Here is a 27994-nt window from a genome sequence, read left to right as displayed (position 1 = left end):
TGGTTAGCAGTAGAATCATGGTGAATTGATGATACTTAAAGCGGAATTTTCGTAAAGTTTTTCTTTTGCGCTTTCATATACCGAGCTACAGAAGACAATCAACAGCACTTTATTTATTCAAACAAACACTAAATAAGTAAGATATAATCGAAACAAAATAAAAAAGATAAAACAGAAAGCACCCACTCCAACTTCAACTAATCCTTCAGACTCTTTCAAAAATCACTCTCAACTCCAACTATTCCTTTAGACTCCTTAAAACAAAACAGCTCCCCACACACTCAATTAACATCCTCCAGACCCCTCAAACATCTGATATTATTATCAGAATAGAAATTGAAAAAACATTTATTGTTGTAACACAAATCTGACAACTTACCATCATCGTTACAGCTAGGAGTCAATGGACTCAATCTAAACTTAAGATCCATAAACTTTTGAGCAAATTCAATATCAAAGTCGTTCTGCAATGGTTGAGCAACATATGTATGCCAGAATGTACCATTCAATGGAGCATCTTCTGGCCAAGAATTACCTGGATCGTAAAATTCTCTAGCGCTGTACTCTTCTTCCCATTGTGGCTCATCACCTCCATTTGTGAATGTCAAGTTTAATTGAGTGTAGTGATTGTATGCGTTGATGATGTTGAAACTTTCATGTTCGACTTCATACCATTTCCATGATGGGTTGTATTTTGTAAATGGAGTAACAGATTGAGCAACCCATGCCATGTTGATGACATCCTCAGCAACAGCTTCAGCAGCAGTGACATTACTTTGGTACAAAATAGTAAATTCATCCACGTGAGTGTGTCCGTAGAATAAATTAGCAATGGTGTATGGAGAAAATCTCTCAACGATCTTACCAAAGATTCTTGATTGGATAGGCAATACATCCTCACCATTTGGTGGAACATGAGCCATTATCCAAACTCTTTGCCCCTTCTTTTCAGATTCAACCAATTCATCAATGAGGAATTTCCAATTTCCAAATAAGTCTGGGTTGGTTGTTTGATCAATATAGTTCCATAAGTTATACTCGTAATATGTATTAGAGTTCAATGCAATAATCTTTAAGCCTCTGTTTGTGACATATGAGAATCCAGTGTAGTGATGCTTCAAATCATTGGCATCTTTTTCATCAAACCATTCATTGTTGATCCATAAGTTAACCATATCATCAATGTTGTATTGGTAAGAATTGTTTCTGTCAAATTGTAAAGGAGCAACTTGAGCATAAGGAAACGAGTCGTGGTTACCCAAAGAAGGCATGATGGTGATGTTGTTCAAGAAATGTTTCATCAAGTTGAATGAAGTGACTTCGGATTCCTTTGTAGTTTCAGGAGTAGCATGAAGGGTATCATGATCAACTAAATCACCAGTGAAAAGGACAAATTCAAAATTCTTTTCTTCATGCATTTTGGCCACTTCAATTAATGAATTGTTCATGAGCAATTCAGGTGTATCAGAAAGATAACCTCCAAAACTGGTTGCTGGTGCATTTTGCCAATTGTAACCACGGTATTTTGGAAAATCATGGTATTCACCTTTGACATACTGGTTGTTCTCATCATAATGAGCATCAGGGTAGAATGAGAAATCGAAGGTTTCAATAAATGGATCAAGGTTCTTGAAGTATTGAGTAAAGTTGTAATCCTTACCTGGGAGCTCAAGGTTAAAAGATTCCGGTTCACAACATGGGATTATAGTACAATTGGACTCCGAACCCAACTCATACCTATGTTGAAGATGAAAATCAGTAACATGGACAACATTAAACCTTTCACTATTGTTTTTATACTCGGGAGGATTATAATACTCTGGTTTCTTCTCTGGCCACCAACTTTCAATATCAAACAATTCTTGAACATCAGGAGTTTCTGGCAAGTCACAAGATTTGCCCCCTTTGAAATAACAATAATATTCCAAATCCAACTCACTAGATACATTGAAGTTCTTAATAACATGAAGGTAATCGTTATCATAAAAGTTTATACTTGATCCCGCACCAATACCCGAATCATAATTATCATTGAAAGCTTCAAAGTTCTTCGAATCAGTAGTGATGAAAAATTCCGTATCACCACAAGCAACTAGGTTGTCGAGGTTGTCACCCACACAATATCCAAATAAAAACAAACTAACCAAATGTTCCTTCTCTGGGTATTGTTCAACTAATGATTTAGCATACCTCAATCTGTTCTTACATTCATCGCATTTGGACCCAGCTTCCTTGGCATTTTTGGTCAAGTTTCTGATTTGGGAGTTGATAAAGTCAGTATCAGCTGGTGGTAAGTCACGTATAAGGTCCCATGCAAGACCTGGTAAGTCTCTTTTGCTTTTGCCCAAGACTTGTTTTTGAAGGGAGCCACGGCCGGGGATAGTATGAGCCAACACAGCAGCAGCAAAAAATACGAAGATGTGGATCAATTTAGTTGCAAGCATCTCTCTTGGTTGATTGTTTTGATGTGTCTGATCATGTTTTTCTGCAATGAAAAGTCGGTACCAGACCACCCCTATTTATAGTTGAGGAATTAGCTGTGTGTCCGTCATTTTCCGGTTTTTCAAGTAATAATCAACGACTGGTATACCCACATGGGCCCCCTGTTCATTATGTACAATACATGATATAAATTAACACATTTTGATAAAACAATGCATTTGGTCGCGATTATAAGAAACAAGGTAACAATTTTCAGCTGGTTCTTACCTTTGTTATTTGCTGTTATTTTGTGGCTTTCTTTTGACGGTTTTGCAACTAAATCGCTTTGTATGTCGTTACACAAAATAAATATTTTGACGTACACGTGCCACCGTTAACGAACAATCAAAACACGAAAAAAAAAAAATGAAAAATACAAACCGTTAGGAAGACGTGTCGTATTGTTCACGAATTAAGGAACGACGCCATATCATTTGGTTTTTTTCAATTTATATATAAACGTCTATTGTGTTGCTATTTTCAGGTACCATGTGGACAGAACTGGAATTAGACGAGAATCCGGAGTAAGAATTAGCCATTAATTAGCCGAGGTAAGATTTAGCCAGTAATTAACCGACATTTGCATTGTTTAATGGGTGGGGGTTTCCATCTTTTACTTCCTCGGTAGTTGACAGCATACATTTATCTCTCCTATTTGATTGTGCTTCCCCTCACCATACAACAGTCCACTGAACCACGTGTCTTTGCACTTTAAGCACCTTCAACTTCAAAACGGTACAATCCTTTTTCTTATCCCACGCAAAATCAAGTAACTGCTTAGCTTCAGAATTGCTTTTACTTAAAGCTAAAACCTGATCACCATCAAGATAAATTGACGAGTATTCTTCTTCTTGTAGCAACAGATTACTTGACTTTCCAGGATCGGTGATTATGAATTCGATACCTTGAAGTCGAGTATGACTCAACTCAATCTCTTCTGTCACTGGATTAACTTCATATGATTTATAAGTGAACAATTCCTTGTTTGATGGTGTTGCATGTATGATTTCACAATAAACCATGTAAATTGTATTATCAATGGTGCTGTTTAATTTATTTAATCCAGACACTGTGGAATATGTAATACCATCACGAGGAGTAGTGACATTGACGGCACTATTGTTTTCACTTGCAACGTCGTAAAATCCATTCTCATCAGCGCTAGAGGAGCCTTGCTTCGTTCTTTTCGGTATTTCTTGTACTTCTGCATCGGATTTAACTCGTTTGTGTCTCTTGTCTTGATTTTTGAAACTTTCAGAAGAATTGGGAACTCCAATCACACTTTCTGAAACACACGCCAGGGAAAGGTTGTTGGCACCATAATTCTGGTTGCTTTGCAGTCCTATGGAAGTAGACTCCTCTTCACCCGACAACTCATCGTCATCCTCAAACAGTGACATTTCTGAAATATCATCGTCATCATCGTAAGTCACCTTATTCAAAACGTCTGCGGGAATAATCACTTTCTCTAATCCATTAAGTGCTTTGATATATTCTCTTTTTTTCAATATCTTTTTATATAAATCGTCAACAACTTTCTTTTCATGCGCTTGAAGGTAGTCATATTCAACAATATCAGGATCATAAGTATATGGTTCCAATATGCCACGATACTCTCGCCACCACATAGTCATACTAACAACCATCAATTTATCATCAAGAATCTTCAGAAACATTTCATCTTCTTCTGCTTTTGGTAAATTGACTTTTTGACCAGGATATAAGTCTTCATACTTTTGGGCCAACATTTGTATTTTATCTTTAAATGAAATCACTCGTAACACTTTATTTTCATCAGTTTTTAAAAATCGATATTCTTTTTCATTTTCACCAACTTCATCACTGATTTGAACATGTGCCGTGAAGTCAGTAACGTCAACTCTGCATCGAGCTTCATCAACTGGGAAGACGCGTAGTACTAAGCAAAATGTCTTTGTTCTGTATTGTAGCTTGTCACGAATGTATTGTCCATATATTGTTGGGATTTGTGATACTTTCTTTACCGGTAGTTCAAGTCCACTCATCTTGAGATTGAGCAACTGTGTCGTTGTGGAACGGTCCAAAGCGAATCGCGTGTGAAAAGGTTATCCTTTTGTATAATTTTTTTTTGTTGTTGTTGATGAATCACGTGTATTCCTCTCTTGAACTGTGGGGGGTTCTACTTAGAACAGCTTAGAGTAAGAAGAGAAGGAGAACATGACTGGAACAAGGCGTAATAAGTCAATCACAAAGACTGATAGAGATAGATTCACCTATACCTACAGGTTTAACTTTACATTGATCCAAACTGTATCACTATTTGCTATTTGATTTCATACTGCCTATCTCTAATGCCATCACGCTTACTTTAACCTGTTAATACAGAACAGAGCCTCAGTGGCCATCTTTTTTAACGAATTCGACAAAAGTTAAGTGGCCAGGATCAGCAGAAGCGATTACATCTTAGTTTTGCCCACAGATGCACTGAAATGTCTCAAGTTAGTCGTACAACCATTTCATTAGGAGAATCTTTGTGTTTTGAATTGAATTTGTAGATGAATGCTCTTGACTACCCCTAAATTGTGGACAACGGATCCATAAGAACTGTCGATTGACGCTTATGTGAAGTAAACACAGAAACTATTCAATAGACTAAATAATTCTGCAGATATATTACCAGCTACAAGCTACACACTGCTTAGAAGTGGTGATATTACCGTATATACTAGCTGACACGAGTGAATAGACCATTCGATAAACTATTTGCTTAAGCTTTCTCATTTGCCAATACTCCAAAGCATTGCCGAATTTACATGAATTTCCGAAACATGGAGAAGGAACAAACAACAATGAAGCCAAGACAAAACGAAGTGAAAAAAGTATGTATTCATTGTTATTTTCGAAGATGTTTGACTCTTTTTATTTATAAAATGGTGCAAAAAAACACGCAACTGATGAAATAGATAACAAATACACAAATTGCATTATGCGTTTGAAAAGCCACATATTGTGCCAATACAACCACAACAGCTTCAATCTGCTGATTCTTGCCAACAAACCAGTCATTGTCTTTACCACGTAAGTCTGGATTGTTGGGAGATATCGCGTGAAAGGCATTACTCATCGCATATTAAAGGAAACAAGAAAAGAGTACAAGGCATAACTGTATGTACGCGTAGATCCTCTCACAGATGCTTTTAACAGGCTTTATCGCTGGATATAAGAATAGAATGTATAGTTTAAAATGTATGCAGAAAAAAAGCGTATTGTATCGCACGATACCAAGAGAATCACTGGACATGGGTGATAGTACACGCGTCTGGAATCTCCTGAGCCTTTTTCTTTATCAAATAGCGAAACTCGGATTCACCATATTAAAGAATAATATTATGGATTCTCTCAAATCCATTGTTGAACGCGTCTTCTTCTCTAAAAATCACCCGTTTTGAGTACAAAAGCTATGAGATTTAGGTACTATTTCTTAGCCGCATGTTATGACCTGACACATTGGTCAATATTGTTGTTGTTTTTGGTCTAAGATATTGGTATAGTGGAGGTGTGGTTTCTGTTTCTGTTGGGTTTCTGGCGGCTATTGTTGGTTGTTGGCTGTGTTGGTTTTGTGTTGTGAATTGAATTTATCGGGTCTTATGTGCTTATATGCAGTACAAATGTCAAACTTCAATTAACTGCGATATCCCCGAACACTAAAACCCACAATCAAAAACCCATCAATCAACCATCAAACCACAAGAGCCAAGGAACATCATTTGTATAAATAAATCAACAAATTCCCCCTGTTTCACTCTTTTATCACTTCTTTTCCTCTCCAAAAACATATTTAAAACAAAACATTCCAAATAAATAAGAAATACCCGCCTACACAATGTCTGCTACTGTTACATTACCGTCAAGCCAAAGAGATCTCAGTATGACCAATATGGAAGCTATTAAATTGAGCACTACTGGAGCTACTACCAAATTAGCACAACACGAAATAATACCCACCAAGAGAGATGTTGGTGCATTAGCCAACAGAATTAATTTAGAAACAAGATCCTTACATGATAAAGTTGACAAGATGGTTTCACTTAAAATGGCTATAGCTTTAAGAAACTACAAGGTATATCGTCAAGGATTACAAGCTTTTTACCACATTTTCGCTAGTATCGAACAAGCTTTAAACTATCAATTTGAACAACAACCAGATTCACAATGGACAGAAATGTTGAAACAAGTTTGGAAACCAGAAGTTGCTAGAGCATCAAGAGCTGAACAAGATCTCTTGTTCTTTTATGATGATAACAGAGAGAAATTCATCAATGCCAAAATGCCACAACAAATTAAATTTGCCAATCATATAATTGAAGCAACTAAAGAAAAACCATACTTGTTATTTGCTTACCTTCATGTCATGTACTTGGCATTATTTGCTGGAGGAAGATTAATGAGATCATCATTTGCTAAAGCCACTGGATTCTACCCCAAGAAAGATGGTTTGAAACATGAAGATATCATCAAGATGGGGTTCAATTTCTTTAATTTTGACGTTACTGATGAAAACTTGCTTCGAATTATATACAAGAGAGATTATGAATTGGTTACTAGGAATGGTTTAACTGAAGACCAGAAGTTGGAAGTTATTGAAGAATCCAAGTATATTTTTGAACAGAATGCTCAATGTTTATCGGAATTGGAAGCTTATAATATGGAAAAGATTCATGGTACTTGGACTTATATGGTTTTGACTAAAGGTTATATTGCCATTTATGCCATCATTGCTATAATAGTGTTGTTGTACTTGCAGAGGTTCGTTAACAACTTTGTATAATCTAACAAAGGTAAATGTGGTTATTTATTTAAAAGTATAATAATGAGTTATGAATAAGAAGCATTTTGTAAAGGTCCTATGAGTTATACAACGTAGTGTTGGTTGATTGATTGGTATAGTTTGATTGGGAAAAATCATTGAAACTCCGATGCTCGGTTCCGAAATTTTATAAGTCCGACGTTTTAATCTCGAGAACTAAGCATATCCTCACCCCACTTTTAAACCTCAATTGAACTATAAAGTTGGTATATGAATGTTTACTAGGTCAATTCGAATACCATCTTCTTTCCAAACCCAACTACAACCGCTCTTCATGTCTACCACAACTAAATCAGCTCACGATACAGCCGTCAATTCATTCAACTTGAACCATTCATCATATGATCTTTACCGCCCATCATTCACACCCATACTCGTCAACCCATTCCTGGTTGACTTGGGCGTTGCCACATACAACAAACAAGACCATACTTATACATTTGACAATGATAAGAAAATCGTTGAAATTGCTTGTGGTACGGGAAAATTCACCAAAAACTTGATTGAAAATGGCTGGACTGATAACTTATCAGTAGTTGACCCATCAAAGGGAATGTTGGAGACGTTAAGGTCCAATTTCCCATCAATTAAAAATGTAATTCAAGGTTCTAGTTATAATACTCCGTTTGATGATGATTCAATCGATGCGGTAATTATTGCTCAAGGATTCCATTGGTTTGCTGATGAGGAAAGTTTGAAGGAAATCCATCGTATTTTGAAGAAACCTAATGGGAAATTGGGAATGATTTGGAATTTCGATTACACTTCACCTTCTCAGGATTCAATTGTTGGTGATAGTAATTATTATAATGCAGGAACTAGGTACTATGACAAATTAGAATTCAAGGCAAAATCAAAGGAGAATAATCAAGAGTTGTTGGCTGAATATTTTGCAAATCAGAAATGGAATGAACAAGTGACTAAATACATCTACAACTTTGATGTGAAAGTACCCCAATATCGTCAAGGTAAATGGAGACCAATCTTGTTGAACAATCCATTTTTCCGAAACGAAATTCTCGATTCATTTGCCTTGTATGACAAGTTGATGACTAAAGAGGATGTTTGGAAGTATTGGGAAACTAGAAGCTACATAACTGAGTTACCAAAGGAGAAACAAGATGAAATTAAAGCTGATGTGGAAAAAATGATTGAACAGTTTATTAACGAGGATAGTTTTGATAAGGAGAGCAAGCGGTTAATCAAACCAATGGGAACTCACACTGTTGTTGTGGGTGTCAAACAGTAAGCCGACGCTCTGCTAAGGCTTTTCTAATATATATATACTACTATAAATAAAAAACTATTGTCCTCTGTTATCCCGCCTTCTTCACATTTGATATTGGTGGTTTCTTCAACCCTTGCGTATTCCAAACTTTACTCAAATAGTTATACCTCCTCACGCTTTCTTCATCAAATTCATAAAGATTCCCTTCATCAAACTCCTTATCAGGAGAATAACTTTGTACTTTATCATAAGCACAATAATAATATCCAAAACATATAGAATTCTTAACCCAACCCTTTTGAGGTCCCCATTCAGTAATATACTCAGTTCTTTTCTCACCATGAGTTAATTTCTCATTAATCTCATCGATATCCTTTTTCCTCAATTTCCAAGATTGTTTAAAAGCCTCCTCTGGTTCATCATCTATGGGGTTGCCAGGTTCTCTAAAATTTGGTAAATCAGGCGGCACCAACGCTGCTCTTATCTGTAATGGAGAATTAAACAATGTATGCAATTCATCCTTTTCGAAAGTTGAGTATGGGAACTTGACCCGATCTCGATAAAGCCCATTCTTTTTACAATATCCAAATCCTGAATTTATCCAAAGTAGTTTCCCATCTTTATTGACATGTCCAGGATGGGTTGAACATACTTCATTACTTGGAGAGTTGGGGTAAAATTTCCGATTCTGAAGTGAAGTTTTTTCACCAATTGAAGCACCAGCCACGGGGTTGAATTCATAATTTTCATCTCCAGCGGCAGACAATGCCAACCAGTACAATTCCTTATCGCCCCAAATAGAAGATTGAATTGGCTCTGTCCAAAGCAGCAAGGGAAACATCATGAGCAAGCCAAGATAATGTTGTGATTTTTTGAATGCAACTACCCCTGCTTCTTGATAATGTCTCCATCCAGTCATGTACTTGTTATTAAATGTCTTTGCTGTTGTTCGAGGTATGTCAAATAATGTATCAATGGAATGGTCATTTGCTGGGAACAATGTCGCAAAGAAATTCGTTTCAATGAAGTCATTGGTATCTCGTAATGAACGATCTTGGAAATAATAAGTTCCACTTTTTCGATATTCTTCAGATTCGAAAAATTCACTTGGTGGAACCAAAGGGATCGTATCTGCATCAAGTAGCAAAACCTCATCAAAAGTTGAGAAAAACACCGCCAATATCTTGTTTGAATAACCTGGGAAATGAAATTTGTACTGCTTCGAAATACAATTTGCAATATTGACAAATTGGATATTTTGCTTAGGATAATATGATCCATAATCCTTATAAGATTCCAATAGATTCAATTCAGGCATGTATCCATCACCAGCACCATCAGAAGCCGGTTTCAACAACTCTTCAACCCCCACAGTTGCAGCAGATTCTATCCACTCAATTGACCGTCTAGTTAAATCTCCCTTGTGCATAATTTGTATAGGAAGTTCATTATTCAAAGCTCGTAGTATCATTATCAACTTCATTAAATCTTTGGCATGTCTAGTTGCTGCTGAAATGACAATGCCTTTGCCCTTGGAATGTTTGTGTACAAATTCGATATAGTTTCCATCAAGCACATCTGATTTATACTCAGTTGATCCATCTTCTTTGGCGATAGGCCATCCAGTAAAGCTTCCCTCTCCCTGAACTTTAAACTGTGGAAGCTGCTGAGTCAAAAAGGGGAAAAACCTCAAACTCAAATCATCAAACATCTTTTTCTGACCATCATCCAACTCTTGATTAATAAAGCATTTACCATAGACTCTCAACAGAGTAGTGACATCAGCAAAATCATGCATAATTGACTTTGACTTAGCGACATTTGCATTGAATTGATTCAGAATCGTCTTGTTATCTTGTCTTGTCAATACAAACTTTTCGTTAGTATCACGATGTTCCTTTTTAAACTGATTTTTAAGTTTCTTTTGCTCTTCTTTGAAAAACAAGTGTTTCTTATCTGAAGATTTATCAAATCTATCAATTGGTGAATTACGCGTCGTTAATTTCCAATCTGAACCATGTTGTAAAAATTGATTGAAATAAACATTACATTTCTCCTTGAGTGGCGCTTGTTTAATCCTATCCAAATCATTATCAAATACCTTGGTGAAATTGTCGTACCCCAGATATAAATAGTTTGTATAATGGAAATCTTTTTTAGTTTGTAGATTATGCATCTTGTATGCATCTAAATTGAAAACCTCAGTGTCCCAAACAAGATCCCATCGCTGTTTTAGTGTTGTTGATGATTGTAATAGTAGGATGCTAAGCAGTAGTGCTAGGAGTACCAACACCATAAAGATGATTCTCCTTATTGATAATCTCATTGTGATCTTGTGAAATAAGGATGTATCGGTAATTTAGCAAGTTTTTGCAATAAAAAAGGCCGTTACAAGCGCCTGATTTGTAGTTTAAATTTTTGAACCAAAAAAAAAATGCAACCAGTGGGTTAATGTTGTCAATATATATATATCTAGACCAAGTGAAGACTATTGAAAAGATTCAGTCAGTTGTTCATGGTTTTTTTGTTTTGAGTTTTCTCTTTGTATTGTCGGGTATAAAAAAAAAAATGCAACAATTACTAAAAATAAAGTTTAAGCCACTTTTTAGGAACAAACCACTGAAGAAGAAGACATACAATCACTTAACTCTTATTGTTAAAGGGAGAATATAATATAACGAAAAAGAGTCACCAACCTACTAAGCCTTGTGCTATAAATCTCTCTACAATCTACTCTTTCAATTGAATCTTCTTCTGTAGACTTCTAGCGCTTAATTTTTTATTATTCTGTACCTTACATCAATTGGCATTTTAACAATTCGACCCACGCGCACCCTCGCCTTCGCCCATTCAGCGTCCCCTCTTTTGGCCGCAAGGAAGTAACTTCCTATGTAAGACACAAAAAGTAAAATGTAATAACGAACAAGGCGTTTAGTTTAGTTTTACATATGCAAAGACCAACCAATCCTTCACAAAGAGAATTCTAAATCCATACAAGCCACATACTTTTACTACAAAGCATATTTTACTTCCTCTTCTCATTGAAAGGCAAAAGATGTATATTTACAAAAAGCAAAAAGAACTCCCCTTAACGAGCTTTACCTTCGGCTGCTTTAACATATATAATATCTCCATCTTCAACAAAATAATCCTTACCCTTTTGTAACAATTTACCTGCTGCTTTAACACTTGCCTCATCACCATATTCAATCAAATCTTCATATTTAATCACTTGTGCCAATATAAAAGTTCTTTCCAAATCAGTATGAATGGTTCCTGCTGCTTGTGGAGCAGTATACCATTTTCTAATAGTCCATTCTCTAACTTCATCGGGACCACCAGTGAAAAATGAAATCAAATCCAATTTTTGTCTCATGGCAACAATAATCTTGGGTAATGCTGATTGAGCACCAATTTCTTTACAATAAGCTTCTCTTTCTTCATCTGATGCCATACCAGCCAATTTCTCTTCCAATGAAACTGATACTGGTACAATTAAATCACCAGGCGAGTTTTTATCAACCCATTCTTTAATTTTCAAAAGATGCTTATTCTTTTTTCTAATATAATCCTTTTCTGATAAATTGATTAAATATATCACTGGTTTTGCTGTCAATAACAACATTTGATTGATAGAATCAACTTCTTTAGCAGTCCAAGTTTGATTATAAATTCTTTGTCCATCTTCCAACATCTTGATAATTCTCTTGACCAATTCAGCTTCTTCCTTCTTTTGCTTTACTTCCAATGATTGACCACCTCTTTTGGTGATTTTCTCAATACCTTCTAAATATTTGGTTGCAAATTCGATATCTTTTAATCTCAATTCATCTTTAACAATATCCAAATCAGCAACTGGGTTAACTTCATCATTAATGTGGATAATATCAGCATCATCAAAAGCTCTAGTCATTTGGAAAATAGCATCAACAGCTCTAATATTTGACAAGAAATTATTACCCAATCCTTCACCAGCAGCAGCACCTTTAGTTAAACCAGCAATATCATAAACAGTTAAAAATGCAGGAACTTCACTTTTAGGTTTATACAATTCACACAATTTATCAAATCTTTCACTTGGCACAATAACTCTAGCTTCTTCTGGTTCAATGGTGGCAAATGGATAGTTTGCTGGGTTACCAAGAGGACATTTGGTAATTGCTTGGAAAAAAGTTGATTTACCAACATTGGCTAAACCAACAATACCTGATTTTAAATTGTTACCTGGTCTTCCTAATAAGACTGGTTTCTCTTGAACTCCTTTCTTCTTTGGTGGCATTATTGAAAAAGTGTACTACTAAAAGAAGAAGAAGATCCTTTGAAAAGAAAGTTTTTCAATGTAAATTTTTTTTCATCATCCTTTCTGTGTTGTATGACGTTTTGGTGAACATTACACGAACAAAAAAATTTTCAGTTTTAATCATACCAGACAGTTTTACTTTAGACAGTACAAGCTATTAGAGGTGTATACAAAAAGATGTTCAGACTCATACGATCAACTAACATACTAAAGAGATCATTCACAACTTCAAGAATAGTGCAAAACGCAGTTCCAGCAGCAGAAACCAAACAAACTACTACTACCCCTGTCACAATCGAATCTTCATGCAAAGCAGGAACTCCATTAAACTTGAAAATCTTTAAAAAAGGTGATGAGCCAGTTGCTAAAGAAGACTCAGAATACCCTGAATGGCTTTGGACTATGATTGACCCCAAAAACAATTTGGATAATATCAAGAATGAAAACTTCCTTAGATGGAGAAGAATTAAATTGCAAAAGGAAAATAACAAGATTATAAGGAATAACAACTTCTTATCAAAGATATAAACACAATGAGCAATATTGGGTGGTATATATATATATCTATATATTCAATTCAATCTTGTATATATAAAAGAAACTTTTCAATTTTAAATGAGTCGCCCGTCTCACTTATTCAATTGGAACAACTTTATGATCATCATTGTAAACAGCTTGAGCAAGAGAGATTGTATCATCATCCAAGTCATACACAGCATAAACCGATCTCAAGAAATTATCTCCAAGAATTGCTTGTCCTGGTAACAATGTAGATACACAACTTCCAACACCATCTCCATCTTTACCAACTTCCAAAACAAACTCTGACAATTCAACATCAATGTCTTTCTCACCATTGAAGTTGAAACGGAGGTAATTACCTTTATTTCCTAACCAACAAGGAACCTTGTATCCACCGATACTACCATCAAAGGTAACATTTCCAAACAAGCCGAAAATATGTTCAATTTGATCCTTGGGAAGGAATGAATAAGTTGTACCTGAATCAAGCAAAACCAGAGTATTGTTTAAATCAACACCACCATTGAATGAATCAGTTCCATTGTAGATAGAAGCAGCTCCAACTCTTCCTGGGTTAAAAGTACTACTATCATTTGAGTTTGAAGAAGATGCATCAGTATAGTTGTTGATTGAAGCAGCAATGCTAGACAAGGGGATTTGTGAATAAAGATATTGTCCATCTTTAGGAACGATATCAATGGCTTTCAACTCACCACTATACTTGGCATGATCAATTCCACCAAATAATATACTACCTTCACTTGAACTTTGAGAATCCAAATACAACGAATAAGCAGCTTTAGCAATAACTTCCTGCTCTTTTAAAGCTTGTGGAATATTACTATACTTGGTTGAGCTACTCTCCAAACTTGAATATCCAACTCCAAACACCCCAATTTCAGTAGTTGTATTATCAACAACAGCAAAATTGGCCTTTGACAATTTGAAATCTTTAGCAAATTGAATATCATCCTGTCCGAAATCTCCCTTGGCACCTGAGCCATCAAGATAAGAAATACTAAACTCAATACTATCATTCTTGCTCCAGCTTAAGGATTTATCTTGGTTGAAAGTACCATATTGCGAACAATTGACTTTACCTCCATTGTCAATACAACTGGGGTTTTGTGAACCAATGACCCAGAGATCAGATGATCCTGTATCGATCATGACTTGGACTTGTTGTGCTGGTGATCCAATTTCAAGATTGGCAATGTACATGGTTTGAGCATTGTTTAAATCAACTGAAAAAGCACCCGATTCATCTCCATCGCTAGCGTCAGCGTCAGCCTCGCTAGTAGAATTCACTTTGCTGGCTTTGTTCAATCCAAGTAAATCAGAAAGACTACCGTCACTGTCGCTGTCACTGTTACCCTTTTGCTGATTCTTGTTCTTTTTATTTTTGTTAAATTTGAATCCAGAATTTCCAAAAAGTGGAGCAACACCTTTGACAGCATCCTTTCCAAAAAGTGTATTGGTGATATTTTCAAAATCTTGTTCAAGTTGTTCGAAAATTGGTAATCTATTAGGAAAGTTTCCCAACCCATCACTATTTTGAATCTTGTTTACTGATAATGATAGGAATCCATCACCAATTAAAGCTAATGCTGTCGATGATAATAGGATAAGTTGTAAGAACTGATGCATCTTTAAAGGGTTTTTAAAAACGAATGTGTCAAACGAATGTGTGGAATGAATGTCTAGCTTGATTTACCAGTTGTCTTTTTTGGATGTTTGACGAACTATTTATAAATTAAATTGGGGTTTTTTAGTCAGGTACCTTAACGGTGTCTAATATACTTCATTACTTTCTTTTTGGTACCTGAAAAAATGGGGCTGTAACTATCTCTACGTCATCTGTGCTTCCCGCCCAATGCATATGCAAAAGTTTTTTGTTTATTTTTGTTTACCATTCTCAAACATGAAACCAGTTGGACCCCATTGTTCTTTATAATTTTTTTGCACCCGTTTTTGTGATACCGAAGTATTAAGTAAACAAAACATTTCTTTTTCTTTAAGCGCTGCAACCACTGCAATTGATCTACAATGAGGCTTTGACTATAAGTTTTTTTTTACTTCGATGTGCCGAGCCCTTTGCAGACCACAATTGGACGGCTCTACCTAATCGTGCTCTCTTTCGGAGGTTATTCTCCCCTAATCACAGTTTCTTCTTTTGTCTTAACCGAAAGGGGTACATAAATAACACAATAATAATATACAGAGATGCTTAGGTCGTGTGGATCCTGTCAATTTTTATTTTTCTTGTCGTCTTTCGTCTGCTTCTTCTTCTTCTTCTATTGATCCCATTGTTTTCTATCTTGAAATGACACGACTTTGGAATGCTTTTTTTGTGTAACCGATCCCAATGATCGTAGCGATTAGCACTTTCCATTCTCAGCTGACTAGAACTACGTAGGTTGCTCCAAAATGTAAACTCTATTACTACATGCAGATATTACTTATAAATGAAACGTCTACGTCTTACCAAGGATTGGTTTCGAAATCGTCTGCTCCTGAATCACCCCAATTCCTATGCAAAAGTGAGTTTGGCATTTGCACACTCTTGAACAACTCATCTCCAATAAAGTTTTCCTTCTCTGTGGAAACTGGTTTACTCGTGTTCTCACTTGCCTCATCTTCTTTACCATCTTCTTCACCTTCCTCGGTTTTACTTTCTTTATCCTTTTCATACTCAAATGTATCATTCAAATCCAAGTTTCTATTTTCAGTGATGATCTCATCAATATCGTCAACTATGCCAATAGGCAAACTAGGCTGATACTTCTTAGCTCTCAATACTCGAACACCACCAGTTCCCGAACCATAAGTATTGATCAATTCAGTCAAATTGGGCAAAGCAATCTCGAAAATATAATTGGGGTTTAAATAAACATAAACTTCTTTCGATAAAAATGTCGATTGGGTCATATAATGTAGAAAGTTTTTATTGACTTGATTTTCACCCTGTTCATTCATCAAGGCTTTGATAAATGAGACTGATTTTTTGGGGAGTTTGGCTTCGTCAACTGCATACTTGTACAACTTGTGAGCCACTTTATATAACTGATAATAATTCAAGTAGTCAAATTGATTAATGGTGTTAATTAAACTTTCTTCATCCGTTAATGAAGTCATACATTGAAGCCATTGTAGTAACTCTATTGTAGGCTGTAATTGATTTTTGCAAATGTGGTAAATAGAATCATAATAAAACTCCAAATTACTAGGATCTTTCTTCAGTAATGACCCATCTTCAGATAACAAATTGTGTAAATGAGCATTGGAATCACCAACCAATTTACTTAATCCACCAATGTCATCATGTTTATACACCTTTAAATCACGAGACCGAAGCCAATCTTCAATGGCTGAAATATTGAGTCGAATTTGAATAGCTTTAGCTCTAGTACAATACTTGCTTTGACTCATGATACTATTAAAAATAACACAATCAATGTAGTAAAACACTTGGGAAAATGTTTGTACTCGGAAAAGCTTATCAACACTGTGTATCTTTAAGACATAGTCCAAAGCACCAAGAACTTGAATGTATCTAACTGGTGATGGTTTCATCAATTCATTTTGAGTTGGTGGATACAATGTGTTTAAAATATCATCGTAGTTGTTAGGATGTGTCTTGTGCTTTTTGAATAAATTCCAATCTTTGGCATACAATGTATTGGAAACATCAATCAAACTAGTGAAATTCAAAATACAATCATTGACAATTAAATTCAAACGCGAATTTATTGAAAATGACAATGTAGCAATCAATGATTGAACAAGGTTGATAATCTCTTGCAAAAACCGAGGAAATTTGAGGTATACTTTCCCTTTACTGAAGTAAAAATGTAAAAACTGCAATGCTGAAAGCCAATAACTAAGTAGGACAATATCACCAGCACCCATTGCACTAGTGTCTTCCTGTAATGCCATATTGAATGCTCCAGATTTGGTATTAGTAATAGTTCTTAATCTTGCTGTGAAACAATCAAATAAAAACTCGGTCAATTCTTTTGAATCCACTTTCAAGTCAGAAAATCGAACCAATTGAAACAAGATGGCTGCTGGAAGTCGAGTATTGTGTTGATAGGTTAAATCTGATCTCAACCTGAAGATATAGTTGATCAATGATGGTATATCACTATCGGTGAATTTAATAAACTGTTCCGGTAATAATTTATCATACTCAAACTCAGGTAGTCTGGGTATAATAAGATCTTGAGCAAGGGTATTTTCATCATCAGCTTCATGAACCTGCTGCTCTTCGTCATTCTCATCATCAATTGTCGCCGACAACGTTTGCATCTTTAACTTCGTCAGAAGGTCATCTTCAAACTCATCATTTGGCGTGAATGTGTTTGTAGTAAAAACATCTTGGTCATTTTTTTCTCCACCCTGGTGCTTCAATAAATTATGTGATTTGAAATACTCGATAATCTCATGCGATTCCGGATTGAGTAACGTAATTGCATTCTTACCATCATCTTTAGGACTCAAGTATGGATCAGCTTGGAAATTGATCAATAATTTCACCATATCAATCTGGTTCAAATAAACAGCCCACATAAGTGGCGTATAATTGACAATTGTATCATGCAAATCAGGATCAGCATTATGAGTCTCCAACAACGAAGTAGCCACATCCTCATTATTGAAACAAACTGCATAAATTAAAGCTGAAACTCCAGCTTCTTCACTTGGGTACAATTTGTTCACCAATTCTGGATAAGCTCGTGATATATGTTCCAAACTGACAAGATCTCCATCACTAGAACTTATAAGTAGTTCAATTATAGATCTATCTTTATTTCCATCAGAAGTACCAATGGCACCATTCGTGACCCCAGATACAACTGATGATGCCAAATCGGAGTCTAGTAATTGCAATGCCTTTTTGGAATTTATGATTTGACTTAGTAGGGGATCTGAAAAATTGAGTACATTACTGATCCCATTTCCTAACCCACCAAATGTGCTTGATAAGGGGTTCTCTGCGTTTACCCAAGAATCCATCTATTTAGAACTAAAATGTTTGAATATGATGCTGTTAGCTAGAGTAGTATGATACTCTCTCTCTGTTTGTGCTGTGGTTCCTGTTGTCTTTTGTCTTTTCGGAAATAAAATTTTTTTTAGTCAATGTTACACGCAACTGCATTTTCATTAACCCATACCATAAACTACATACTCTCCTATTCTTGTCTTCTAGAATTCTTTTACATTCAGATACACTTACTATTAGATACCACAAGACAGTCTTACCTACATATTCACTCGCTTTACAACTTATTTATTATTCTCCCAAACTTGCCTTAATGTTGTCAAAGTTACTCAGACGTGCAATAATACCCGCCATAACCCTACTACTCATCATTTGTATAACTATTCTAGAAAGATCCAAATCAGACACATCGTTGTATGATAAATCAAATCACATATTCGACTCAATAAGCCATTTCACATTCACAACACCAGGCGAAACTAAATCAAACAGCCCGAATTCACAAACATCGAGTCAAGATAAACAAAAGGTTGACAATGACGACGAATCAAAAGAAGACATACCTGATCCATGCACCATCAAGAACCCATTAAACCAAGGATTCATTGATTTACGAGGATTATCAGCTTTGGGAAATGAAAATAAAGCAATGCCTTGGAAATCTCGTGGTTATGATTCAGGCAAAAACTACACCATTGGTATATGTTCAAACCCATTTAAACAAGCACACAATGAAGTCAGTGAAATTCAAGATAGTGTAAACTCAACCATGATTGGCGCTTATTACATTGACCCTAAAACAAATAAATATGTATCTATGGGCGAATACTCATCTCATCCTGTATTCAGAGGTCGTAAATTGACATTGACTTATGAGAATGGTTCATTTTGCAACGCTCGTGATTCAACCACGGGAGCTAGATTACGAAAATCAACCATTTTGACATTTACTTGTGATCGTGAAATGTCAGCTAAAGCAACGGTTTCATATGTGGGAAGTGCAAATGATTGTACATTTTTCTTTGAAGTCAAGAGTCATCATGCTTGTCCTACGGCTGCTAAAGCAAATAATATGGCGGCTGCTTGGATCTTTTTGTTTATATTCTTGGCTGCATTAGGTGTATATTTCAGTGGTGGGTTGCTATATAAGCACATGAAGGCTAGTCGAAAGGATAATAGAGGTTTACCTAAAGCTTAAATAGAGATAGTTATAGCATTTATCAATAGATACAATTGTTCTTTTATTCTTTTCCTCTATCACGAATCGTATATACTAGCAGCAACAACACTTGCAAAATTCTCAGTTTCAGTTCTTACTTCACTACGACCAACAATCTTACCCCCAGTCTTGGCCAATCTAATAGAAACACCAACTTTACCACCCCATACATCTTTACCCAACAACTTCAAAGTATGTGAGTTTGTATCACTTGGTACATAATCAGAACCATCCAATGCCATCATATTCAAGCTGGATCTCAACTTATTCACAGCATTCTCCAAATTGTCAACATTAACAATATAACCAGTGGAGTTACCTTCTTCAGAGGCTGGTAATTGATCAAACACGGCAGAGAAGTTTGAATTATAGAGTGGGTTAACGTAATCACCAGCATACAACACCAAATCATCAATTTGATATTCATCAGACCATCCATCGTCTGAAGGGTCAATTTGACCATCTTCGTCAACATCTCGGTTGGTATAAGCGACAGTGTTTCCAAATGCTGATAAAAGCTCTTCATCATCCAATGATGGTGTACTAAAGGAAACGTAAACAACACCTGTTTCATTTGGTTTCAATTCTGGTAATGTAACAATCAACTCTTCTTGATAAAGTTCATTGTCTGGCTGAGCAATAACTGAAATATCTTGCAATACGGTATGTGGCAATGTATTGTTGATATTGTATTGTAAAACCAACTTTTGCGACTCAACAAACAAGTGCTTGACAACACTAACAACAATCTCATTCTCTTTATCAGTAAGGTACAATGGAGTCATGGATGATTTTGTCAATTTACCATACAGTTCGAAACCAGAAATAGCTGAGAGATCTTGTGCATACTCTTGTTGTTTTAGTAAATCACTAGCATTGTTATCCGATCTCTCTTCTGACTTGTCCTTCTTCTTGGCCCCTTCACTAGCTTCAGTACTATCATCAGAAGAACGCTCCAACTTGTTCAATTTCCTATTATATTCAATTGATTTCAACTCTTCTGCGGTGATAAATGGTACTTCAGATATATCAAACTTTTCATTAAAGTTCTCCTTGTCACTTAAATAATTGACAAGTTTGTGTTCCAATGCTGACAAGTCATATCTTGAATCACTAACAATCAATTTTTTCTTCTTGTGATTGATAAAGTTTAATGAAATCGCAGCTCTGTCTCTAACTTCATCATCAACATCATTCAAACATCTGGTCAACAAAATGACAATGTTTCTAGATACATCACCACCACAGACTGCAGCAAATTTAGCCAACGCGATAACTGCTGAAGCTCTGATTATAGAGTTTTCAAGCACTAATCTGTTGTAAATATGTCTAATGTAATAAGAAGGATTGGAAGTGGTTGGACCTTCATCTCCCAACAAATGCAAGATACGAACTGACAATTCAGTAAATTCACAATCTTCAATAAACTCACACAAATTCATCAAAATCAATTGCTTAGCACCTTCATTTGGTAAAAATTTAATCAAGTCAAACAAAGCATCAACAATGGCAGTCTTCAATTCAAGAGATCCATCGTCCCTCAACAAATCAGTCAAAAATGAAACCAATTTCTTATGTTTTGATGGGAATTTCAAAGCCAAGTTTTCAATAGCTTCAATAATGACAATTTTGAAATCTTCAGTAATTTCATCCATAAGGGAGGTCATTTTGGAAATCAATCGATCTACATTTTCTCCTCCAGTTGAGCTTTCAGTAGTACCGGATCCCATTGTCTTTAACAATGTTGTGATGGCCAATGTAGACACAGAACGATTTGAATCATTGATTAAACTCTCCAATTCTAAATTGACAACCAATACCTTTTCTGGGTGTTTGATGGAAATTTTATTGATCAATCTGATTGCTGCAAATCTTGTGGCAGTTCTGGGGACACCCAATAATTTCTGTAAAGTGGTGACTATTTGCATATATTGGTCATCTTTCAACAAGTGTTGCAAGTTTATCAAGGCTTTACTAGCCTCCAACTCCACCATATCTGACTTGTGTTTCAAAAAGCCAGCTAAAACTGGGTACAATTGGGAAAACAATGCCTCATCGTCAACTAGAATCTTGTTGATATACCTAATCAACTGGATAACAGACAATGAATTTTTCAAAGATGATCCTTCAGACAAGGTTGTAACCAACTTCATCAATGCGATTTTATCATGGCTTCTCAATTGGTAAATCAATCCCAATGCATGATATTGATACATGAAAGAAGTGGATGGTAAATTAGAAGTAGCATTACCATAGTACTCATGTAATTGGAATTGAGTGGGAGGAAAAGATTTATACGATTGGATAGTCTCCATAGTCTCATTGCTAAACCTCTTGACCACTTCTTTTGCATGAGGTAACAAGTTATACGATGAGACCAATGCAGCAGAAGAAATGATTGGATTCTTATCAACAATGGCATTCTTGTATAATCTTTCTGCTGCATTGACAGTAGTTGGATCTAAAACCTTTGATAACGTACGAATTGCATTGGGTTTATAAATTGCATCACCACCTTGGATATCCTTCATGATTGAAGAAGTAACCATCAATATATCATCGGAAGTAGATGACAATTCCTTGATAGTCAAGTAAACCAATTGTCTCAATGACTGATCCTTGTGTTGGAACAATTTGGAGATGGAGAAAAACAATGTAGTTGATTCTTGAGCTGGTAATTCTTCTCCATTGTAGATCAATCTAAGCAATTTAGCCAACAATTGTCTGCATTTTTTTGCATTCACTGGTGTAGCATTAAACTGTTGAAGACATTCTTGGAAAACAGCCATCTTATCTGGGACATTGGATGTCATTGCATAAGCATCTTGCTTTTTGTATGACAGTGTAGACATTGCGGATGGTAAGGTCTAGTGTCAGATATATGATTGGCAAGAGTGTCTTTGGATTTGATTTGATTTGGGTGTCTGGTCTGTTGTTTTCTGTTGTTGTGTTGAAATTAGTGGTACGTGTAGAAAAAAAAGAATTTTTCTGAAAAAAGGTCGTGTACTATGTACTATTAACCAAATGAAAGAGAAACTGAGGAATGTAACGAAATTTTCAATCAACCTTCAAAACAGATAGTTATAGCTAATAGCTTCAGACAAAGAGCATGTTACCATTCACAAACATCATAAGGCAGCTGTTTGCTCCATCTCCTATTAGACCATTGTTTAATGTTACTCCAAAGCTAATATCTCCTGCTACCATAGGTGCTTTGTACCAACCATTTAGAACTTTCAAAGTGAGAACATCGGTCAAGAAATTTTGCAAGGACTGCTATTTAGTAAAGAGAAAGGGAAGAGTATACGTTTACTGCAAATCAAATGGAAAACATAAGCAAAGACAAGGTTAGATGCTTTTCCGAAGGAGACAAACTTTTTTTTCTATATTCATGTATATACATTTAAAACAATAAAATAGTTCATTTAAGTATTTGACTGAGCAAGCTTCGCCCCTCGACTTGATTGATGTGAGAGTTGCTTGTTGTGGGGTGGATTTTGTCCAAAGGATGACATTCTATGTACTGGTGGGTGCATCTGTTGATTTGTTGCATTCTCTTGCGAAAAAGACCCTACTCTAGACGATGATAATGTCCACAAAATGGCATCTTGCCAAATCTTGTTAACTGTTCCCATAGTTTCTGCTTGTCTTGCGTGGAATGAAGGTGCATATTCTTCAAATGTATTTGCATTAGTGTTGCCACTTTCAGGTCGTTTCTTTGACTTGGCAACTTTAAGCTCGCTTTGATCGCCACTGATATTCTGTAGTCTATTCAAGCTTTCACCAACGGGGTTTAAATGTCTTCTCACATTGAGATATTCTCGGTTGAGTCGCTCAAATTCGGTTCTTGATTGGATTGAATTTTGGTGGGCATTCTGAACCACGTGGAGCAAACCATTTACATTGACACTAGACATACCTCTTTCTGGAGTAAGTGCTCCATTGTTGAATCCTGGTACCCCTTGTACCGGACCAGGAGTAACTGGCGTCAAGGGAGCAAGTGCTGATGAAATACCATGTTGACCTTGATATGAATTTGGGTTACTTGGCCACTGTCCACTTGAATGACTTTGATTGTAATTATGCGAAAACATTAAATTGTTCAATGATAAGTTGGAAAAATTGGACCTTCTTGAAGGATCCATGTTGGTAACATCCAAAAGTGAATTTTCTCTCTGCAACCAAAGCTTCTGTTGTGTTCTAGTTTCAATGTTTTTCGCTCCATGTTGCAGGTCGGAGGAAGAAGATGCACTTCGAAGAAACTCGCTATAATTATTGGCACCATTATTCAATGGATTGGCCTTGCTTACAACAGGTTGAGCGGGCCTCAAGTCAGGAACACGCTCACCATTATTCTTACTTTGCATAAGTTGGTTATTTGTCCTTTGTAGATTGGAGAAAATAGTTTGATCTGGTTGATAGGAGTTATTTTGGCTCACGTTTTGGTTAGTAGTCACTGGCTTGGCAATGTTGTTATTAACAGCTTCCATGGGATTTGCTTTGAACGAAATCCCACTGACAGACTCTGGCTGTTGTAAGCCGCTTGAATTTTGAGTTTGAGGATAAATCTCGGTGATTTTTGCATGATCTGGCTCAATTTTTCTGACTACACCCGTTGATTGAGATAAAAGCAACGAACTTCCATAAAGGTTATTGTTTTTGGTGATATCATCAGTTGAGCTCTGCACCGACGAAATTAAGCCAGGTCTTTTGGGGTTACCCGTTTCCTTGTCATCGATAGTTTTTCCCTCTTCCACAACATCAAGTTTCGGATGTTTATCATATGCAACTTCGCTTTCAGGTGTGGGATCTGGAAGTATTCTGTTGATCTGTTCGTATAGACTTGGAATATTTTGATCTGAATTCAGATGCGTAGTGGATACTGTGTCTTGACTATCAAATCTTTCAGGTTGGGGTGCAACTAAATCGCTTTCATCTGGAGGCTCATCAACATCCTCATATTCTTTATCATCATCACCTAAATTCAAAGTTGCTATTCCTTTACGTGCACTGGGTTTAATACCTCCTGTGGTGGAAGGTCCTCCTAGACCCTTAAGCGATGAGTTTGACTTGTTTGATTTAACAGAATGATTAGAAACAGTCTTGGTCAAGGGTTGCAAACCGGTTAGCTTTGTAAATGATCTATTGTTTCTCTTCATTGCGTTTGCATGCCGTCCTCCTTTTGTTAACCCATCAGTGGATTTGGATCGATTCAAGTTCGGTCTAACGGTTACTGGTGTACTTGATGTTGACAACTTGTTGAGTAATTTATTATGCGACAATGACCTATTATGTGATTTAAGTCTAGACGGATGCGGTTTCCGATGAGATGCAAGATTAGAAGTATTCACTGATATGTTTGAGGATGAGACTGATCGCCCTGTTCCATGTAACGAAGGTCGTAGCTGTGCCGCAATTTGATTGACTTTGTTGTGTCCTCTTGAAGAATTAGAACTATCAGATTCAGACGAAGGGGATCGTGATTGGGAAGATCCAACATCTTTATCAGCTCTTCTATCTTCCTCTGTCATGCTATTGATGTATTGAGTGAAAAGATGTGCTGTTAGCTTCGGTGTTCACACTTGTGGGAATATTTTTGTTGTGTGAGAAACAATGAGGAGGCTCGGAGATTGAACACCGAGCACGTGATTTTCATGTGATGTGGGGAAGTAAATTTATTTTCACATCCATTTAAAGTGAAGATTGCTGAGGATTTAGCTGCTTCGACCCTACAGTTTAAAGTGAGGGAATGTGAGCGAGTACCTAATCAATAGAAGTGATCGAGTCGTTTTGCTTCGGAATAGGCGGAAAGTATTGAACACAATGAAAGCTCGTATATCAGAACAATCACTACGAATGCATGGCTTTTGAAAGACAATAGGGTTCAAAATAGAGGTTAATTAGAGTCAATTCCTTGGAGAGACCACGTGTGGGTTATTAAAATTTGTGCCACACCAATTGTTTGAGATTAAGGTTGCGAAATGCGGAATCACTTAAGTACAAACGTGAAAAAAATTAAACCCGATTGAAATTCCCATTGTTTTGTCAAAATTAGTTCGTAATTAATTTGCATGGGGGCCCACATGTGCATCTTATCATTGGAGAAGCACAAGTGTGAAACAATAACAATAATGGACTATAAAATGGGGTGCATTTGGCTTAAAATGGTTTGACAATGCGATTTCCATCAACAATGGTGGCATCACAAGTAATCTCAATCTTTGCTTTAGTTATCTGTGCATTGGCACAAATTATCCCAGGACACAGCAGTCTTCAACGCCAGCTCATTGCCAAGAGATCTAGGGACGATATTACCAATGACATTTTCCTCAACCTTCCAGCCCCAGAGATTGACTTTATCAATTACCATATCAAGAATTTGACCGATGCAACTGGATCCAAGTGTGATAAGTGTAAAAACAGAATCAAATATGCAAAGTCATTGGTTGAAGAATACCCAGAACAGGAACACTTGGTTACATTACTTTTGTTTAAGGACTGCACCAATAACGCTTACTATGCAGATTCATGCTACTATGAGGAGTTTTTCGTCACCACTCATTCAGCAAACTTTGAAGCTTTCAATGATAAATATGATTCGGGTATTACTTCTGGTACTAGTGTTAACTTTTTTGATAACGATTTTCTTCAAGTTATCAAGCATTTCAATGTTTCTAGTGATTTGGATTTGGAATACTACTGCTACTTCAAAGGGGGCAAAGCTTGTAAGTTGCCAGAAACTCCTGACGTACAAGAATTGTTTGATATTGAAAGTTGGTGGCCAGAGAAGAAACCAGAGCATTATAATCCCCCAGAGTATAAAAATAATAGTGAAAAGTTTAATGTTGTTCATGTGACTGATTTCCATATTCAACCTAGGTATGAATTGGGTGCCGAGTCAAATTGTACCGAGTACCCATGTGCTTTGCCTGAATCCTACAATAAGCAACTCCCAGGTAAGGATTACAACTTTACTCAATATTACAAAAACCTCGATCCATTTATTGAAACATTTGACTTTTCCTTCTACCCTGATGCTCGTTATGATGAAAATAACCAATATGTCAAAGGTGAATACTATGATTTCCCTAAATACCGTGGTTACAATTGGCAAAATGCACCAGCAACAAGTTTTGGAGCATACCTTGCTGACTCGCCCGAATTACTCATGAACAACTCTTTGGTTGAAATTGCAAAGCTTCACCAAGAAAAGAACTTTGAATTTGTTTTATTCACCGGAGATTTGGTTGATCACGATGGTGTACATGCAACCCCCAACGTCACCAAGCAGTCAGAAGTGACTGCATTCAACTTGATCAAACATTTCTTGAACAACATCACCATCATGCCTTCTTTGGGTAACCACGACTCGTTTCCTTATGCACAAGTCGCTCCATTACAATTTGACAGAAACAACTCTTACCAATACAACATTGATGATATGGTCAATTTATGGATCAACAATGAATGGTTTGATGAAAAAGATGCCAATGATTTAAAGCATCACTACACCGGATTCTCATATGTTACAAACAGAGGCTTAAAGGTGATTGCTTTGAATTCAAACACATATTATGCTGACAATTTATGGGCATATATCGATCAAACAACAAGTCCTGACTTGTTTGGAAACTGGAAATTTCTCATTGATGAGTTGGTGGAGTCCGAGCAAAAAGGGCAGAGAGTGTGGATTATGGCTCATATTCCTCCAAACAATTATGATGTCTTGCCAATTCAATCAAGAATTTTTGGTAAAATCATTGAGAGGTTTTCTCCATACACGGTTGCAAATTTATTCTACGGACATACACATAGAGATCAATTTTCAATTTTGTATTCTAACAATGCTACTGCTGCTGACGCTGTTGCTGAGGATGTGATTAACATGTCGTGGGTAGCTCAATCTGTTACTCCATACACAAACTTTAACCCTTCATGGAAGTGGTATGAGGTCGAACATGAAAGTTTCAACATCATCAACGCATATAACTACTACACTCAATTGAATTTGACATTCACCAATGGTGGTGATGAGCCTGAATGGGAAGTAGAATACAGTGCTAGAGATCTTTACGATCCAGATCACACTTGGCCAGAGGATGCTCCATTGAATGGTACGTTTTGGCACAATTATGTTGCTAAACCATTATGGAACACTAGTGATGTTGCTTTTAATCAAAAATTTATGGATCTCAAGTATAGATTGAGTCCATTGACTCCAAATTGCTCCACTCCAAAAGAGGGCAAGTTGAGCAGTGTTTGCTTCAATGATAACAATTGTTTCATCAACTTTTATTCTGATAATAACATTAAATGTCAAAGTTAAGTAGATCTAGTTAATAGCAATACGTTAATTGTAAATGTCAAGTTGTCAAACCATCACAAAAAAAAAAAAA

The 27994-nt window shown here is 36.2% G+C and overlaps 13 protein-coding genes across 13 annotated transcripts; 5 read left to right on the top strand and 8 right to left on the bottom strand. All coding sequences in view use genetic code 12, as the record gives it.

The window, feature by feature from the left end:
- Nucleotides 1-281: 281 nt before the first annotated feature.
- Nucleotides 282-2444, bottom strand: I9W82_000808 (PPN1 endopolyphosphatase family protein; the record flags this gene model as incomplete). Its single annotated transcript, XM_067695212.1, has 1 exon — nucleotides 282-2444. The coding sequence occupies one exon, from the start codon at nucleotides 2442-2444 to the stop codon at nucleotides 282-284; it is 2163 nt and encodes a 720-aa protein (XP_067550832.1).
- A 708-nt stretch (nucleotides 2445-3152) lies between these two features.
- On the bottom strand, nucleotides 3153-4505 carry CDC13 (Cdc13p; the record flags this gene model as incomplete). The annotated part of the gene is made up of 1 exon (XM_067695211.1): nucleotides 3153-4505. The coding sequence occupies one exon, from the start codon at nucleotides 4503-4505 to the stop codon at nucleotides 3153-3155; it is 1353 nt and encodes a 450-aa protein (XP_067550831.1).
- Nucleotides 4506-6343: 1838 nt separating this feature from the next.
- On the top strand, nucleotides 6344-7288 carry HMX1 (Hmx1p; the record flags this gene model as incomplete). Its single annotated transcript, XM_067695210.1, has 1 exon — nucleotides 6344-7288. One exon carries the CDS (start codon nucleotides 6344-6346, stop codon nucleotides 7286-7288), a length of 945 nt encoding a protein of 314 aa, XP_067550830.1.
- A 313-nt stretch (nucleotides 7289-7601) lies between these two features.
- On the top strand, nucleotides 7602-8576 carry I9W82_000805 (uncharacterized protein; the record flags this gene model as incomplete). The annotated part of the gene is made up of 1 exon (XM_067695209.1): nucleotides 7602-8576. The coding sequence occupies one exon, from the start codon at nucleotides 7602-7604 to the stop codon at nucleotides 8574-8576; it is 975 nt and encodes a 324-aa protein (XP_067550829.1).
- Nucleotides 8577-8643: 67 nt separating this feature from the next.
- Nucleotides 8644-10881, bottom strand: MNN15 (putative alpha-1,3-mannosyltransferase; the record flags this gene model as incomplete). The annotated part of the gene is made up of 1 exon (XM_067695208.1): nucleotides 8644-10881. The coding sequence occupies one exon, from the start codon at nucleotides 10879-10881 to the stop codon at nucleotides 8644-8646; it is 2238 nt and encodes a 745-aa protein (XP_067550828.1).
- A 762-nt stretch (nucleotides 10882-11643) lies between these two features.
- YBN5 (Obg-like ATPase) lies at nucleotides 11644-12834 on the bottom strand (the record flags this gene model as incomplete). Its single annotated transcript, XM_067695207.1, has 1 exon — nucleotides 11644-12834. One exon carries the CDS (start codon nucleotides 12832-12834, stop codon nucleotides 11644-11646), a length of 1191 nt encoding a protein of 396 aa, XP_067550827.1.
- Nucleotides 12835-13032: 198 nt separating this feature from the next.
- Nucleotides 13033-13383, top strand: MRPL37 (mitochondrial 54S ribosomal protein mL54; the record flags this gene model as incomplete). The annotated part of the gene is made up of 1 exon (XM_067695206.1): nucleotides 13033-13383. One exon carries the CDS (start codon nucleotides 13033-13035, stop codon nucleotides 13381-13383), a length of 351 nt encoding a protein of 116 aa, XP_067550826.1.
- Nucleotides 13384-13488: 105 nt separating this feature from the next.
- Nucleotides 13489-15024, bottom strand: SAP7 (Sap7p; the record flags this gene model as incomplete). Its single annotated transcript, XM_067695205.1, has 1 exon — nucleotides 13489-15024. One exon carries the CDS (start codon nucleotides 15022-15024, stop codon nucleotides 13489-13491), a length of 1536 nt encoding a protein of 511 aa, XP_067550825.1.
- Nucleotides 15025-15858: 834 nt separating this feature from the next.
- On the bottom strand, nucleotides 15859-18393 carry I9W82_000800 (uncharacterized protein; the record flags this gene model as incomplete). Its single annotated transcript, XM_067695204.1, has 1 exon — nucleotides 15859-18393. The coding sequence occupies one exon, from the start codon at nucleotides 18391-18393 to the stop codon at nucleotides 15859-15861; it is 2535 nt and encodes an 844-aa protein (XP_067550824.1).
- A 299-nt stretch (nucleotides 18394-18692) lies between these two features.
- On the top strand, nucleotides 18693-19577 carry I9W82_000799 (uncharacterized protein; the record flags this gene model as incomplete). The annotated part of the gene is made up of 1 exon (XM_067695201.1): nucleotides 18693-19577. One exon carries the CDS (start codon nucleotides 18693-18695, stop codon nucleotides 19575-19577), a length of 885 nt encoding a protein of 294 aa, XP_067550823.1.
- A 59-nt stretch (nucleotides 19578-19636) lies between these two features.
- Nucleotides 19637-22450, bottom strand: SEC21 (coatomer subunit gamma; the record flags this gene model as incomplete). The annotated part of the gene is made up of 1 exon (XM_067695200.1): nucleotides 19637-22450. One exon carries the CDS (start codon nucleotides 22448-22450, stop codon nucleotides 19637-19639), a length of 2814 nt encoding a protein of 937 aa, XP_067550822.1.
- A 573-nt stretch (nucleotides 22451-23023) lies between these two features.
- TCO89 (Tco89p) lies at nucleotides 23024-25129 on the bottom strand (the record flags this gene model as incomplete). Its single annotated transcript, XM_067695199.1, has 1 exon — nucleotides 23024-25129. The coding sequence occupies one exon, from the start codon at nucleotides 25127-25129 to the stop codon at nucleotides 23024-23026; it is 2106 nt and encodes a 701-aa protein (XP_067550821.1).
- A 662-nt stretch (nucleotides 25130-25791) lies between these two features.
- On the top strand, nucleotides 25792-27924 carry I9W82_000796 (uncharacterized protein; the record flags this gene model as incomplete). The annotated part of the gene is made up of 1 exon (XM_067695198.1): nucleotides 25792-27924. The coding sequence occupies one exon, from the start codon at nucleotides 25792-25794 to the stop codon at nucleotides 27922-27924; it is 2133 nt and encodes a 710-aa protein (XP_067550820.1).
- Between the last annotated feature and the right edge of the window lie 70 nt (nucleotides 27925-27994).

The sequence above is a fragment of the Candida metapsilosis genome (genome assembly GCF_017655625.1).
Source record: "Candida metapsilosis strain BP57 chromosome Unknown scaffold1, whole genome shotgun sequence".
In the NCBI taxonomy this organism is placed as follows: Eukaryota; Fungi; Ascomycota; class Pichiomycetes; order Serinales; family Debaryomycetaceae; genus Lodderomyces; species Lodderomyces metapsilosis.
This window is presented reverse-complemented; position numbering and strand designations above follow the sequence as displayed.